The 16,116-nt window shown below is 41.7% G+C and overlaps 1 protein-coding gene across 1 annotated transcript in view; it reads right to left on the bottom strand.

Annotated features, from left to right (window-relative positions):
* MLXIP (MLX interacting protein) overlaps positions 1 to 15,248 on the bottom strand; it is a 65,996-nt gene extending 50,748 nt beyond the window's left edge. Inside the window, exon 1 of the mRNA XM_051972726.1 lies at positions 12,703 to 15,248. Coding sequence (XP_051828686.1) covers positions 12,703 to 13,169 — 467 coding nt within the window. The 5' untranslated portion in view covers positions 13,170 to 15,248. The remainder of the gene's footprint in view (positions 1 to 12,702) is intronic.
* Between the last annotated feature and the right edge of the window lie 868 nt (positions 15,249 to 16,116).

Genomic DNA, 16,116 nt, shown 5'->3' on the forward strand with positions numbered 1-16,116 from the left:
TCCTAGCAATAAAATCCCAGAAAATTCAAATAAACCAATTAAAAACCTATGATTCCATGCAGCAATAAAAAATATTTAAAGAAAGTTAAAAGGCCAAAAAATCAGGAGAAAATTTAAGATAGTTCATAGCAAAAAAAAAAAAAAAAAAAAAAACTAATCTAGAAAAAGTGAGAGAAATTTAAGATTCAATGTACTATCTGAATGCCACGGGAAAAAAAATAAACTTAACCATCACATTTCAAGCAATCTTAAAAGAAAATTGCCACCATCTCTTAGAACGAGTGGGCAAAGTGGAAACAGGATCCACAGTCAACTCTTGAAAGAACCTCCAAATGAAAACTCCCAAGAGCATTACAGTCAAAATTCAAACCTTTTAAGTCAAAGAAGAAATACTGTAAGCAGATAGAGAAAAAGATTTCAAATACCAAGAAGCCACAGTCAGGATCATACAAGATTCAGTACTTTAAGAAATAGAAAGCTTTGAATTTTTGTTTTTTTCTCAGGTTTTTTTTATCTTCTTTCTAGATCCGATTTTTCTTGTGCAGCAAGATAACTGTATAAACATGTATACATATGTTGTATTTAACATATACTTTAACATATTTAACATATATTGGATTACCTGTCATCTGGGGGAGTGAGGGGAAGAAGGGGAAAATTTGGAACACAAGGTTTTGCAAGGGTCAATGTTGAAAAATTACCCATGCATATGTTTTGTAAATAAAAAGCTATAATAATTTTTTTAAAAAGGAAAAAAAGAAGAAAAAAAGAGTGAATGTTAAAAACACACAAAAAAAAGAAAAAGAAAGAAACAGAAAGCTTGGAATATGTTATTCCAAAAGGTCAAGGATTTGGGCTTACAACCAAAAATAACTTATGCAGCAAAACTAAGTATGATCTTACAATGAAGAAAAAAAGAATTTTTAATGGAACAGAGGACAACTAAATATTCCTGAGGTAAAGTGATAGAATATTGGGCCTACAATCAGGAGGATCTGAATTTAAATTTAGCCTCATACACTAGGTGTGTGAGCCTGAGCAAGTCAATTCATCCTGTTTGCCTCAGCTTCATTATCTACAAAATGAGCTGAAGAAGAAATTGGTAAACCACTCCAGTATCTCTGCCAAAACAAAACAAAACAAAAACACCAAATGGAGTCGCAAAGTCAATGACAAAAATAACTCAACACCAACAAGCATTACTGATGAAAAAAATCTGAACTACAAATACAGGTGGGAAGAAAAATATAAAAATATAAGCATGAATGAACAGTAAAAAAAAAAAAACTAAATAAGGATAAACTGCTTACATTCAACTATGGAGAAATGATAGATATCATTCTCCTCCAATCCCTGTTCTCAGGGTTCACAAGGAGTCCTATTAGACAAGGAGTCCTGGGAATGGTTCTATTATATGTTGACTTTAAGAATGGAAAGAGAGGGGACCAGAAATGCATTAGAGGGTGAGGGGGGAAAATGGTTAGGATAAATTGTGTCAAATTATATAGGGGTACACAAGTAGACATCTATACAAAAGAGAAGTGGGTGGGAGGGAGCAGCTAATAACTTGAAAACTCTCTCATTTGAACTGGTCAAAAAGAAGGAAGAGCTGGGTGCAGAAATATTATTTCACTACATAGAGAAACAATAGGGAAAGAGGAAAATGGGGGATTAGAAAGAGAGTAGATTAAAAGAGTAAGTAATCTAATCTAACAAATATAGTACTTTTTGAGGTGTGAGCAAAAAATGGGAACAGGGGAGGAGGTGTCCATAACTTGGGAGATGAATGAATAAGTTATACTATAGAAATATGATAAAACGCTATTATGCTGAACTTTTATTGGTGTAATGACCAACTAGATTTCCAGAGGATTCATGATGAAACATGCTACACACTTTCTCTTTTGATAGAAATAAAAGATTCCAAATGCAGAATAAGACAAATAATTTTTAGGAAATTTTCAATATGCAAATCTGTTTTGATTGACCACACATGTGTGTAGTGGATTTTATTTTTCTTGAGATCACAATGAGTGAGGTGGAGGACTAATACTGGAGGATGAAAAGGTGAATCTTGGCTGATTAAAGCAAAACATTTGTAAAAAGAAAATGTGTGAACTTTCATCAGCACAATGACAAGCAACAATTCCTGAGGACTCATGATGTGCTGCCCATATCTTGACAGACAGGGTTCAGAGTACAGATTAATACCTTTGTTTTTAGAATTGTCCAGTGAGAAATTTTATTTTGTTTGATTACAGATCCTTGTCAAAGAAATTTTATTTTTCTTTCTTTCTCAAGGTAGGGTAAAGGGAAATGAGAGGAAGAGAAGGCTGATCTTTGTTTATAAAAGGAACTCAATATATAATTACTGAATTAAATAACATTTGTCTCTCTAACAGCTCTCTTTAGGCACTTTGCGTAACCAGCCTGGGGTTTCTGTTATTCTGTAACCCCTCTGATGTTCAACCACTTGAACGAAGAATAGCAGCAATGATAAAGCAGGGTTAGGCTCTCAGTGACATTTTTTTTAAATGGTTACACAAATCTGGGTTTTTACAAGACATCTTCCTATCTTGTGACAAAAAAGGGAGAGGATTAAGAGAAGGTCTCTTGACAATTCTCCATTTAACAGAGGGGCACTACGTATTTCTTTCACCACCTGACCAAGAAGTCCTAGTTTCTAAGTTAGCCTAGTTTTTAGAATTCTCCAACTGCTCTTTTCAGTGCTGCCTCCCAGGACCTTTATCATTCAAGACAGATTTGATAGTATCAGGTTTCAGAGAAGTCAATAAGGATGAGGACTGAGAAAAGGGAGCAATTTCTATTGAACAATGATCTGAGAAGTCAGACTGTAGAACACTTAGTGAGAAGAAGTAATGGGTGACTCCTATTAGCCTTCTCAAGGAATTTAGATATGAATACATTTGTAGGCAGTTCAGAAGAGGCCAGTAATAAATTTAAAACAGGCAAGTGCTGATACAGTGTACTCTATCTACGTATCTCTATCTATAGAGAGATCGTCAGATCAGAAGCTTAGCCTCTCGTATGCTAAAGGGACATCCATGAGAGGGGCAGGCACCCAGGGAATTCTGTCCAGAAGTGTGAGCAGTCTTTTTTCTATTGTTGGAAAATTAACTGGCTTCTGTCTTTTCCCCTTCTTGTGAAATAGGATTAAAATCTTCACAGAGGCAAAGAAAACTGTCCCTATACTGACAAAAGCCATAAAAATCTGGATTGGTTAATGAATTATTATGTCAATAATAAGAGCTAGCATGTATATAATGCCTTAATGTTTGTGATACTACTGCTATTTATATGTATGCATGTGTGTGTTCATGTGCCCATGTACATACATAAAATAAAATCTTAATTGATTCTCACAACAACCCTGTTAAGTCCAACACATATCTAAATGCCTCTAAAGAATTGGGAAGCTATGACGTATGCGATTTGTTTAGGAGTTATGCCATATTACTATATAGCACAATGATTACACAATAATCAATGTATACCAGATTAAATATTTATATAAATCATATTATATTAAAACACAAACTGTTCAAAATGTATACACTTGTCACGCATCAATCATGTGTATACAGCTTTAAACAATTTGGAGGAGCTCTGTTTTAGAACATATAACTTTCTCTTATACCATCTGTTATATCTGGTACAGCCTCTAACTTCTTACTGTTGTTATTAATAATTAATATGTGCTACCTAGATCTTCATTCTAAAGAACTATACCTTAAGGAAATCTAATGAATTAAGCTATTCTCCTCTCTTGATTTACACCTTTCTCAAATATGTAGTTAAGTAGGAAACCTTTACAAAAGGTTTGTCTCTAAGTATAGAAAGAAATGAAGTCTTCTTTAATTTTCATATCAAGTGACCAGCATGTTTTTGACCAGAATGCTCAAAAAAAGACTGTCCAATTGATAAATGGACAAAGAATATGGCAGTTTTCAGATGAAGAAATTAAAGCTATCTAAAGTCATATTAACAAGAAGATCTAAATCTCAAATTAGAGAAATGCAAATTAAAACTACTCTAGAGTACCACCTCACACCTGTCAGATTGATTAAAATGACAGGAAAAGAAAATAAGTCTTGGAAGGGATATGGGAAAATTGGAATATTAATGCATAAACTGATCCAACTATTCTAGAGAAAGAACAATTTGGAACTATATCCAAAGGGTTACAAAACTGTGCATTCCCTTTGATCCTGTAAGGTCGCTACTAGGTGTGTATCCAAAGAGATCATAAAAAGGGCAAAAGACCAACGCATGCAAAAATATTTATAGCAGTTCTTTTTGTGAGAGCTCATTCATCAATTGGGGAAATGACTAATCAAGCTGTGTTATATGAATACTACTGTGCTATAAGAAATGATGAGCAAATTAATTTCAGAAAAATCTGGAAAGACCTACATGAATTGATGAAGGAAACAGAATCAAGAATGCTGTGACAGCAACATTGGGTAATGATCAATGATGATAGACTTAGATCTGCTTAGCAATAAAGTGATACAAGACAACTCCAAAAGACTTGTGATAGAAAATGCCATCCATATGCAGAAAAAGAACCATAGAGTTGGAATGCAGATCAAACCATATTATTTTCATTTTTTAAAATTTGTTTTTTCTTTTTTCTTTCTCATGGTTTTTCTTTTTGTTCTGATTCTTCTTTCACAACATGACTAATATGGAAATATGTTTAACATGATTGTACTTGTGTAGCCTATTTTGGATTGCCTGTTATCTTGGGGAGGGGGAAGGGAAGAAGAAAAATTTTATACTCAAAATCTTGCAAAAATAAATGTTGAAAACTATCTTTGCATGTAATTAGAAAAAAAATACTATTACATAAAAAAAAGGAAGATTAAAACAGCAGAAGGCAAGAACTAAGCATGATTAATATTTTCCACTAGAACTACTATTCTTTTTTTCTATTTTTCACTATTGAAATTCAATAAATATTGACCATCCCTTCCCCTCAATAATGATTCTATTTGGCATCTTTTAAATCAGTCTTATTCAAAATATAAAATTACAGAATTTTAAAACAAAAGCTGGCTGAAGTGGTTTGCTATTTTGCAGACAAGTTGGCATCAGACCCTATCTGCTAATAACCTATCTAGTTTCTTACCATTATGTCATGTTGAAAAGTTTTAGTGAGACAAATATAAGTTGCCCCTATTTGTAGGTAGATAATGAAGATATATTAAAAATTAACAGAGGCCCTGGTTTATACAGATTGTTAATTATGGTGGGGTGCCAACCTGACAACTATTTTTCCCAAAACTAAGAAACTTCTTTCCCATTGCAATTGTCTGACTACAAGAATTCAGATTAAGTCAATGATTTTCTGCTGGTTCAAGAAATCTTTAATTCCCTGTCTCACTCAACAATGTAACCATTACAAGGTCATTTCTTCACTTAGCATTCAGAGTGGAATAAGAAAGTAAGTTGGGGAAAGGGATGTAAGGGAATATGGGAAGAAAAGAAAGAAAGTGACTAATTTACAGACTACTTTGGATTCAAGAACCAGATCTGCTCTACTTGCCACTGGCTCCTTTTTTTTTTCTCTTCTTATCTCTTACAATTGGGTCCAACTTGGTTTATTTAAGGGATCTCCTAACCTGAGAATTCATCTATTCCCTGGGGTAAGGAAAAGGAAGGTTTCACTGAACAATGAAATATAAGATATTGTTCCTTCCTACTTCCTTTTGGTGACTGCTAAGTCACACCCACATACACTCCTTCAGACCTCATCTATCAATGTTAACAAATCAGTACAAGTGAGGGAGCAGAGATTCTGCCTTTTCACAAATGGACAAAACACAATATGCTAAAAGTCACTTTTCAGAAAGCCAACATTCTCCTACAATTTGTTTCTCCTCAAATAAACACCTGAAACTCATCTGGAAACAGCAGCAGTTAACAGGAAATCAAACCCCAAAAGCACAGGGTGTACCAATTGGGGGAGTAGGGGGTGGGGGTGGAGAATGAGAACAATGAAGTCATGGGACAGGAAGTGAAAGGTAGACAAAACTTAGGCTAGGAACATAGAAAAACCAGCTGGCCCTATAATCAGCACTCATTCTCACTAGTGGTATGGACAGGAATCCTAAATCTTGAAAGAAGAAAAGAGGAGATCTTCAACTGGAAGTCATCAAGGCTTGAATCCCAGCGGAACTGTTTTTCTAATAAGAAGTGCTCACTTCCTTCTCTTGTAGGAGCCAAGTCTCTCCCTCACTAGCATGTGAACTCTCCTTCTCAGGAAGCCAATTCTGCCAGGGGAGAGCTAAGGTCAGGAACCTGTCGCTGTACTCTCACTTCTCTGCCAAATGCCATAGCCCAGCAACTGTCTTTGGGTCATTCCTCTGTCAGCATCTGCAATCAAGAGCTTCGCTGCCAGCTGAAGGAAGGGTATCCCACTGCCAGCCTCACACAAGGAAATGAGGGGATCTATAGCAGTAAAACCCAATAAAGGCAAAGGGAAAACAGGGATGAAACCAATAGGCAGATAAAATCATCCAGTAACAAACTACAGAAACTGACAAGGGAGAAAGAAATCATCCTCAGCCTCCTTGTTTACTTTAAAAATAATAGTGTTTTTTTTTCCAGGAAAAATTTATTTCTCAAGTTATTTAGGGTAGGGGGAGGAAAATGCCATTTATGAAATAATTCCTGAGCTGTTTAATAGTGAGTAAGCCTTGAGCCAAACACTTCTCACACTTTCTCCAATGACAAAGTTCTTTTCTTGAAACAAATCTGCAGGAAACTGTTTAAATTATGATCGCCACTAAAGTAAGGAGAGCAGAAGCAGGGCTGTTCAAGTTCAAATAAATGCTGTACTCTGTGGCCAAGAAAACTGATGTGTATGTAACAAATGAGAAGTTTTAGTCATACTTCTCTTTTTCTTTTCTATAGGACTCACTTTAGTACAAATAAAGTCAACGCCAATCACTACAATAAGGTCAAACACTAAGAAATTGCAATGGCCAACACGACAAAGTTCTCTTTTGTATTCCTTTTTTGTTTATCTTTTTCAAATAGAATAAATTAAAAACAAAAAAGAAATTGCAATGGCTAATCCTGGTCTTGGAAAAGAGAGGAGGAAATTCATCAACTTCCTTCTGGTAAAAAGGGACAGCAATGTTGACACAGACACTCTCAGATTCTTTTCATTTTGCTTAACTGTTTTGTTCGTCTTTAATACAAAAGAGGATCATAACTAGAAATGACTAAGGGAAATACAAAACAATATTAATATAAATTAATTACAAAATAAATTCCATGTATATGTCTTTTGGTGTGGGGTTGAGTCCCTAAAAGTCAGAGGACTTGCAAATATGTTACAATTACTCAATCCCTTGGGATTTTCTATTACATCTTAAAGGTTCATTTTTCTTATCATTTTATTTATATGGGTTTTTAAATCAATTTCCATTGAAGCTAATGAAGCTTAAAACTGCACTAAGACTATCTATGTTTGAATCCCTTGTACTTGGAAGACTGAAATAAAAATATATTTTATTCTTTAAAATGTATGCTATTTGTGGTACTACATAAGAAAAGTCTGATTTTAACAATATTTGATGGCTAGTTATCCCTGTAAGAATGCTTCATACACAAAAACAAATTTTCCCTTTACTTATATCAGTTATATTTAAAGGAAGACTGTTTCCAGACTATATTTTTGCTTTTAAAATTTTGAATTTCTTCTTAAGTTTACTATGTCTTATTTGCCAATGTCTTTATAATTCTGCTAGAATCATGAAATGATTATTAAGCTTGGAAACAGCATATACTACAGGACTAGTTACTAAAAGTAAACACAAATTGTCTATTTGCCTTTCTTCTGTACTCTGGATTTGGTATTTTAATAGATCCCTAGAAGTTAAAAACTAAAACTCAAATGAGAAAACTGAAACTTGTGACTCTTCAAAATTTCCTCTTTTTGTACAATTATCTGCAATAACTGGTATAAAAATAGTTTTTTTTTAATTTCTGAGAATATATTCTATTGAATGCATTCAATTCTCCTAGACCTAAAGAAAGCCACTTTTCCAATACTATCTATCCATTTCAACTAATCTCTCACAGTCCTCTTCACTGAATGAATACATAACACTCTTGAGTAGCAGAATATGGTCTGTAACAGGTCTGCTCCATTTGTGTGTGGTTGTCTGCCACCATTAAACCCAGAATTCCAAGAGCAGTTTAAGAAAAGAATACAGTTTTAGAAAACATGTTTGAGATTACCAGACACACTAGAAGAGGATAATAACTTTGTTTTCCTCCTTTTCTGATAGGTAAACTATTCTGCTTGGGTAAACTAAGTTTTTAGCCCTTTTTTTTTTTTTTTTATTTTATCAGGCAAATCCCAATGCACTTCCAGAAAAAGTAAATTACAGGCTCAAGTTGTAAAGCTGGAAGGAAATGGTAGGGTTCAGATTCAACACTGCCATTTTACAGATCAAAAAGAGGCTCAGAGAGAGTGTCCACTCTAATAATGGGCATAACTAATACCCAATAGTAAGACTTATTCCTAATAATGGAATTAAGTTTCCTTAAACTGTTACTTTTCCATATGTGACTTAAGAAAAAGGCTCCCCCCAAATGATAAAGGGAACAGTACAACCTAGAGGGGCTATATTCCTTTGGTCTTCCCTTACTGGAACATGTCAATACAAGCTCAAAGGGTCACAGCAATGCCACCATTTTATTTTTTAAATAGAGAGCCCCCTCCCCAATCCAGATTTGTCTGTGCAGATGCACATAAGAAAATCCAGAGCACCAGGGGAGGAACTATCAATATGGTGCCTTAGAGGATGGAAGTCAGTGCTAAGGAATAGACATGTGACAAATAAGTCACCAAGGAAATTCTTTTTAAAGGAAATGGAGTTATTACCAGAACTCAGAGGAACATACAGCCTAATTATTTCTTCCAGAAGGAAGAAAAATGCCAACCACAGCCAAGTTTTTACTATTTGATCTATGTCTGACTTACTACATTGAGGCTAAACTTGGAGTTAACTGTTTAGAAAGCAGTAACTCAGCTTACCAAGGAGAAGGAGAAAGAAGTTCCAATTTCTTTTCTTTATAGTATATATTACTCCTGGAGAGAGACTCCCAGGCAAGATGGCTGAACTGGTTTTTCTTATGCTGCCTGCAGCCCAGCTCACCAGTGATCCCAATCCCAAACTGTGAAGGGTTAAGCACCAGCAAATCTTCCAAAGAAAGTCAAAGAGCTACTTGGTCCAAATCCTTAATGCATGCACCATGACAGAATGGAAAGGAACTGTAATCCTTCCATCCCTTCCCAGACTCAGCACCTGGCTGGATGTAGCTCAGGGATTCTTCTGGCATTGAAATCAGGCTGTGAGGATGGTGTTGGGCATAGCAGCCCTGGGACCAGCAAGCTCCATATTCCAGTGTTCAAAAGCTGGTGAAACATGTCTCCAAGCCCAGATTCCCACTGCTCCAAGAATTGCCAGGCTACACTCCCAGCAGCTGGTGGCTCCCAACACTCAAGGCTCAACGTGTCCCCCACAGTTCCTCGGAAGCACATCTATGGTTCCCAGTAACTGACACAGGGAAGAGGTGGGGCCTCCTGTCTAAAACCAGTGAGTCCTCTGCCAGGTGTAGAATGGACCGTAAGACCTGAGTCCTTGTCCCTAATTGTTAGCAGCTCAATATGTTCCCTTGGACAAGGACCTTCCTTCGCTGTAACCTCTACATAGTCCATGGATCCAGCTTCAACATCCTAGGGTTTCTTTGAAACAAAAAGGGATTGGAGGAAAGTAGGAACCACCAAGCAGTAGGAAGCCAATGGCCCTCTCTCCAGTATCTACAATGAAGATGCAAATCCATCCACAATGGCTCCCTACTGTGTCTATTAGAAAGAACCCCTCTAGTTGGCCTGGCTCCAGCTCCTTTTCCCAGACTTGGTGTACATCTCCCCCTACCACCCCTTCCACCTCCCCACCCCCCCCACCCGCCATGTCCCAAGCATAAGCCTCTGAGTGATATATTCCTGTCTACTTTCCTTCAAGGATCAGTTCTAAATTATCTCCTGTTAATATGCTTTTTCTGAGATCCCCAGTTATTAGAGTCCTTCAACTCCCTAAAAAACTTTGTATCTGTATTTATTTGTGTATAAATTGCCTGGGCCCTTCCACTCCTCTCTTCCCTCCCTCTCATGCAACAGAAGGCTAAGATCCTTCAGGGTAGGGAGTATTTGGTTTTTGTTAGGCATTCCCAACACCTACCTGCTACACCCAATATTTAATAAATTAGCCTAATCTAACCCTTCATTGTGCAAAAGGAAAAATTTAGACCCAGAAGGGTTACACTTAATCAGTGAACTCCCGTGTAAAATTGAGGGAAAAAGACTAGTTCAAGGGTTCTTAATGTAAAGCCTATGAACTCATTTTTAAAATATTTTGGTAATTATTTCAATGTAATTTGTTTCCTTTATAATTTCTTGTATTTTATTTTATTCATTTAAAAACATTATGAGAAGGGGTCTGCCCAAGGGATGGAACTCCTAGAAGATCCATTCTAACTGTAAATGTTTTGCTGGAATAATAAATAAGACATGATAATGATAACAGACATCTACAGCACTCAAGGTTTATGGAGCCCATTCCTCTCACCCCTACCCCTTGTGTATATGTCCATCACACAGTAAAAGGAAATGGTGCTTTCTGCCCCTTACTTGACCAGGAACAAGTCCCAACCGCCCAACAGGAGACTCAATTTCCTCTCTGTGCCTGGAGGATTAGAAATCTGTTTATCTCTAAAGGTCTCTTTCACTTCTAAGTAGGGAAGCTGGAGGCAGACTTGTCCAAGTTCCTTCTGGCCCTCAAACTCCTGGTTCTCCTTTTCTGCTTGTCAGCCTGGCAAGCTGCCACCTGATACACAAGCCAGGCTGTCGGGATCCTTGAGGGGGAGGGGAGAACCTTCCTATAGCCCATCAGGAAGGGAAGGAGCAGCTCAGAGCAGGGAGCTGAGGTGGGGAGCTCCCCAGGGTGGGCTGGGGGAGGAGTGTGGTAATATCTCCCAAGGTTTCCTCCCGCTGCTAGTCTCCTAGAAGTCTGGGAGGTGGAGGGTTGAGGGAACTTCCAGACTGGGTGTGGAAGGGCCATCTCTCAGGTCCCTCAATGGCGAGAAAGAGATAAATCCTGATTTCCCTGGTATCACAGGAAATAGGGAAGAACTCCCAGGGGACAGAGAAGGGAGAAGAGGCAAGTCTAGTGTGGAGTGAAGGATGTTATTTCCTGAGCTTCCCTGTTGGGGGAGGGGAGAAGGAAAAGTTTCCAATTAGAGTCAGTAGCCCCCTCTAGGGGGGTATCTCCCAGATCCTAACTTCCTATTATGGGGATTTGTCCTTTCAGTCCTCTCTCCCCCAGCTCCTTATAAGAGGAAGCATTTCCAGTGGATTTCTGGGTAGGAAGAGGAACTCCCTAAAAGTACATATAAAGGGGCTAGCTCTCAGATTTCCAGCTGGAGATAAAGTCTCTACTGTGTTCCCCACCTTCCACAGGGAAATGGCAGGGAACCCTGGATAGGATGGTTGGAAGAGAAAGCAGTCTCCATAAAGGAGAGAAGGATGGAAGGAGGAGTGGGTGGGCAGGTGCCTCCTATCGGTCACCTTCAAGTCCCTCAGCAGGTAGAGCTAGGTATTTAGGTGGGGAGGAGTGAATGAATGATGGGGAAGAGAATGCTCACTAAAGTGTGGAGAGTGTGGACACATTGTGTACAGAAGCAGGAAGGAACATCCTGTGTGACTGGGGGAATCACCTCCCAGGGTCTCCAGCCCGGAGAAGTGGGTAGATCTATGTGGGAGAGAAAATGTGTGTGTATGTGGAGGGGGGAGGATAGGGATGGACAGGTCAGGCAACCTCCTGTGCTCTCCCAGATGGAGGGAAGGATTTGATTTCCATGGGAGGGTTACCTCCTAAGGGCCAAGGCAATTAGGCAGCACAGTCAAGTAAGAGTGTTAGAGCCTGAAAGACCAGAGTTCAAATCCTGCCTTGCTCCTTTACTATAGCCATTTAGTGTCTCAGAGCCTCAAGTTTTCTCAGCTGTAATGAGGACTATAAAAGCATTTACTTCACAGGTTAGTGGTGGGATCAAATGAGATCACACATGGCAACTGTTAACTTTGACAGGGTACATAAAGGTTAGTTATTATCATCCCAGCTGAGAGGGAGGTAGCCTAGGTCTCCAAGGCCGAACGAGTGATCATCCTCATCTCTAGGATTCTCCCTTTTAGGGAAAGGGGCTAGTGTCCCTGGGGAGGAGAGGGGTATCATTCTCCAGCTGGGGAGCTGGGCTAGAAGGTCGTGCCGGCCAAATGAGCACCCGGCTTTGTAGGGGGTGAAAAAGGTAGCGCCATCGACTGGAAGGATAGGATAGGAAGAGAAACAGCCTCTATTGAGGAAGGGGTGTCACCCCATAGGATGCCGCCCTACAGGGTGGTTGTGCAGGAGGCAGGGGGAGAATGGAGGGGGGGCGTCTCCCCCATCCTCCAGCAGACCACATGGGTGGGTAGGGTGGGGGTAGCTCAGAACCACAGATCCGGGTCCTGGGGCATCGTGGGGGGCGGAGCCCCCCGGCTGGGAGAGCCGGTGAATGAAGACCGCGCGCAGAGGGGCGGGGTGGGGGAGGATGGGGCGCGCCTACCTGTAGGCCAGGGTCATGCACTCGAAAAGCTTGGTGAGGGACGCGTCGATGGACAGGTGGCACGAGCTGGTCTTGCCGAAGCTGTACGTCTGGCACGTCTGCTTGTTGACTGTGTCGAAGTCGTAGCCCTTCTTGGGCGGGTGCTCGCGGTGCGGGGACGACACCATGAAGTGGCCGCTGTGGATGATCTGCTGCCGGCTCCGCCGCCGCCCCCCGGGCTCCTCGTCCTCCGCCTCGTCGTCCTCGTCCTCGTCCGGGCCGCCGGGGGCGGGGGCGGCGGCGGGACCGGACCGAGGCCCGGCCGGGCCGCCCGAGGGGCCGGAGTCCGCGGGGGCTGCGGTGAGGGTCGAGGGCTCATCAGTGTCCGAGTCGTCGTCGTCGTCGTCGGGAGCCGGAGCTTTGAGTAGCACCGGGCGGGCCCCGCTGTGGGGCCGGCGGGGAGAGCACATGAAGACGTCGGCGGCCATGAGGGCGGGCCCGCCGGGGGCATCCCCCGGGGCCGGGGCTGGAGCCGGGGCTGGGGCCGAGCGCGGGGCCCGGGCCGGGGCCGGGGCGGGGGCCGGGGCCAGGTTCGAACCGCCGCCGCCGCAGCCGCCTCCCGCTCGCTCCCCTGAAGAGCCTGAGGCAGGGGAGCCGACCGCCGGACCAAGCCCCGCCTCCCTCTACGTCACGGTGCGGAGCGTCCAATCCGCGGCCTCGGCCGAGCTCTTAAAGGCGCAAGGCCTTCGCTCCGGGTGTGCGGTTTACCCAGAGCCACGGAGGACAAAAATTTTCTTTTCTTTTCTTCTTTTTTTTTTTTAAACCTACACAACACTTGAGCGCCCCGCCCCCCACCTCCTTCTCTCCCCTCCTCCTGGGCCTCCTTCCCTCGCTGGGCAAACAAGACGTACCCGCCCCTCCAACGCCTCCTCCCCGCCCCAAAGCAACTTCTCTGCTGCGGGGACCCCGGGACGTGGGAGCTCTGATGCCAACAAGTCCGGTCCTAGCGGTCTTAAGCGCCTATTGTGTGCAAGGCGTGTGGCCCACCCCAACAGGGGGTCCCGGGCTCTTCTTTCCCCAGACTGTTGGCAAACGAGGCCGGAGGCCGGGCTGCGGCCCCGGGACTCCTGAATCGCCAGCCCAAAGGCCAGTCCGGCCCCACCCCGACATTCTGCCAAGGAGGAAGCCGGGGCTCTCCGAGGGGAAGTGACACGTCTCAGAGCGAACACCCTCACTGCACAGTCACTTAACGGGCACTTCTTAGGCGCCTACTCTGAGCTAGGCGCTGGGGGTCCAGTCTAAAGAATGTAGTCATCGCTGCCCAGCACATTACCTGCAAACGGAGGCGGGGAGGGGGACGAGAAGGGCGGAGAGAGGGAGAACAGAGGCGGATGATGGAGAGAGAGATGCGTGGCGGATGGGAGAGGCGGACAAAGCACACACGTGGGGAGGCTCGGATGGCGATAGCGCAGGAGATGACCATAAGCAACTACATAGATAGAGGGAGACGGGGTACAGGGGCTCGAGGTAGATTAGAGATAGAATGGAGGTCGCAAAGAACAGACATAAATGAAGGATAATTGGATGGCCCGAGAAAGAAGAGAACAAATTATTTTTAATAAGCATTTCGCTTAGTAGCCGCATATAATCGGCGCTTGTTGACATTCACTTGTTAAGAGAAATACAAAATAATTAAATACAAAGTATCGGAGAAGGAAACATTCGGGTGTGGGATTGGGAAAGTATTGTGTAGAAGATAGATCTTGAAGAGGAGGTGAGGAAAGTGTCATAAACTTGTGGTCATAAACTTTATTCAGCCCCTACCTCCTCTCCAGTACTGTAATAGATGTTTCAGGCTAAGAATCTCAAAAAATTAAATTTAAAAGTCGTTCCTGTTTTTTTAGAAATTTTAAATCCTACAGACGAAGAAACTTAACTCAGAGGTCGAGTGATATGCCCAAAGTCATTCACCAGTTAGTGGCAGGCGGGAGCCACAGCTCCGAGGTCCTATCCACAAACAACATTCCGTTGTTTTCCACACACCCGGATGAAGACTCTTGCTCTCCATGTTTCACGAAGGCAGAGCCACCCTGCCTTACTCCTGAATGTTATCTCATTCATCTCCAAAGAACTGCTCTCTCCTGCACCAGCGCGAACAAATTATGAATATAAATTGGGCGTTTGAAATGAGTTGCCAAAATACTATCTTCCAACTTGTGCCAGGGACCAGCCCTAGTGAATTTTCCAACAAAGAAAACTTGTCCTCCCTGTCAGTGGTATTCTTCACTGTAAAAGAGTTGTCCTAATCCCTGCCCTGAAGACCTCACGGGAGATTTATGAAGATCAAATAAGATCATGAGTATAAGAGCTTTTGTAAAGCAAGAGAGCCTTTCATTCATTCGACAAACATTTATTAAGCCTTTGCTCTTTGCAGAGCTTCATGCTAGGCTCTAGAGGAAGATCCCAGTGAACTGGAAGGAGAGCCAAACTTGAAATCGGGAGGGACTTAATACTTAGATTCCTAAGGGAACTAGCTGGGTGACCCTTCCATCCCCACTCACACTTGTCTTTAATCTCTGTTGGCTACTTCCTAACTGCCTGAGTTCTCAGTATCTTCATCTATGAAATGGAAATAATAAATGGTAGCTGTTGCAAGATTCTTCTGAGGATTAAAGGAAATTATATATATGTATATGTATATATGAAGCAGGTTCATCAGGGAAGAGAGTATCCTGATGAGCTTTAGGGGCACATAACTATCCATCTACCTTTGGACAATGTGGGCAGGCCCAGTGGTACCTGGCTGAGAGAATTAACCCAATTTCTTTTGTTTGTTTGCTACTAAACTGGTAGAAGAAGCAGACGATGAAAGTGAAAAGTCCTATGAAAAAACTATTTCTATGATTCAGGAAGGTAGGTGGTCATGAGTGGCTTAGACTAGAGTGGAGACAGGTTCATGAAACAAGTGTTCATATATGAGATGCCTGTGCTAGGGGCTGGGAATACAAAGACAAATCCCCTTATCTAACCACAGTCTGTTAGTTCTCCACATCTCCAATTACCCTTTTACTACCAAACCCTGAATTTGTTTACACTGGGATTTCCAATCCCTAAACCTTCACTTCTCTCCCAGACCATCACTCCTGCAATAACCACCCTGTCCTACTTTCCCAATCTTGAATCCTTACTGAACCAATTCAATTCTACATTGTGCTCTTCCCTGGATCGTTTGAGTCACTCTCAACACCTTTCAGAATGTAGGTCTTCAGGACTACATGCCTGCTGCTGAACAAAGGCAAAGAAAATCACACAACCATTCTGACTGAATCCAGTTTAAATTTATGTTACAGTATCTTGGTCCTCACCTCTGCTAGGCAATCCTTCCTTATCTTCCTTATCAACTCTTTTTTCCCCCTAGGCAGTTGAGGTTGTGTG

The sequence above is a fragment of the Antechinus flavipes genome, chromosome 1, assembly GCF_016432865.1.
Source record: "Antechinus flavipes isolate AdamAnt ecotype Samford, QLD, Australia chromosome 1, AdamAnt_v2, whole genome shotgun sequence".
NCBI classification, from domain to species: Eukaryota; Metazoa; Chordata; class Mammalia; order Dasyuromorphia; family Dasyuridae; genus Antechinus; species Antechinus flavipes.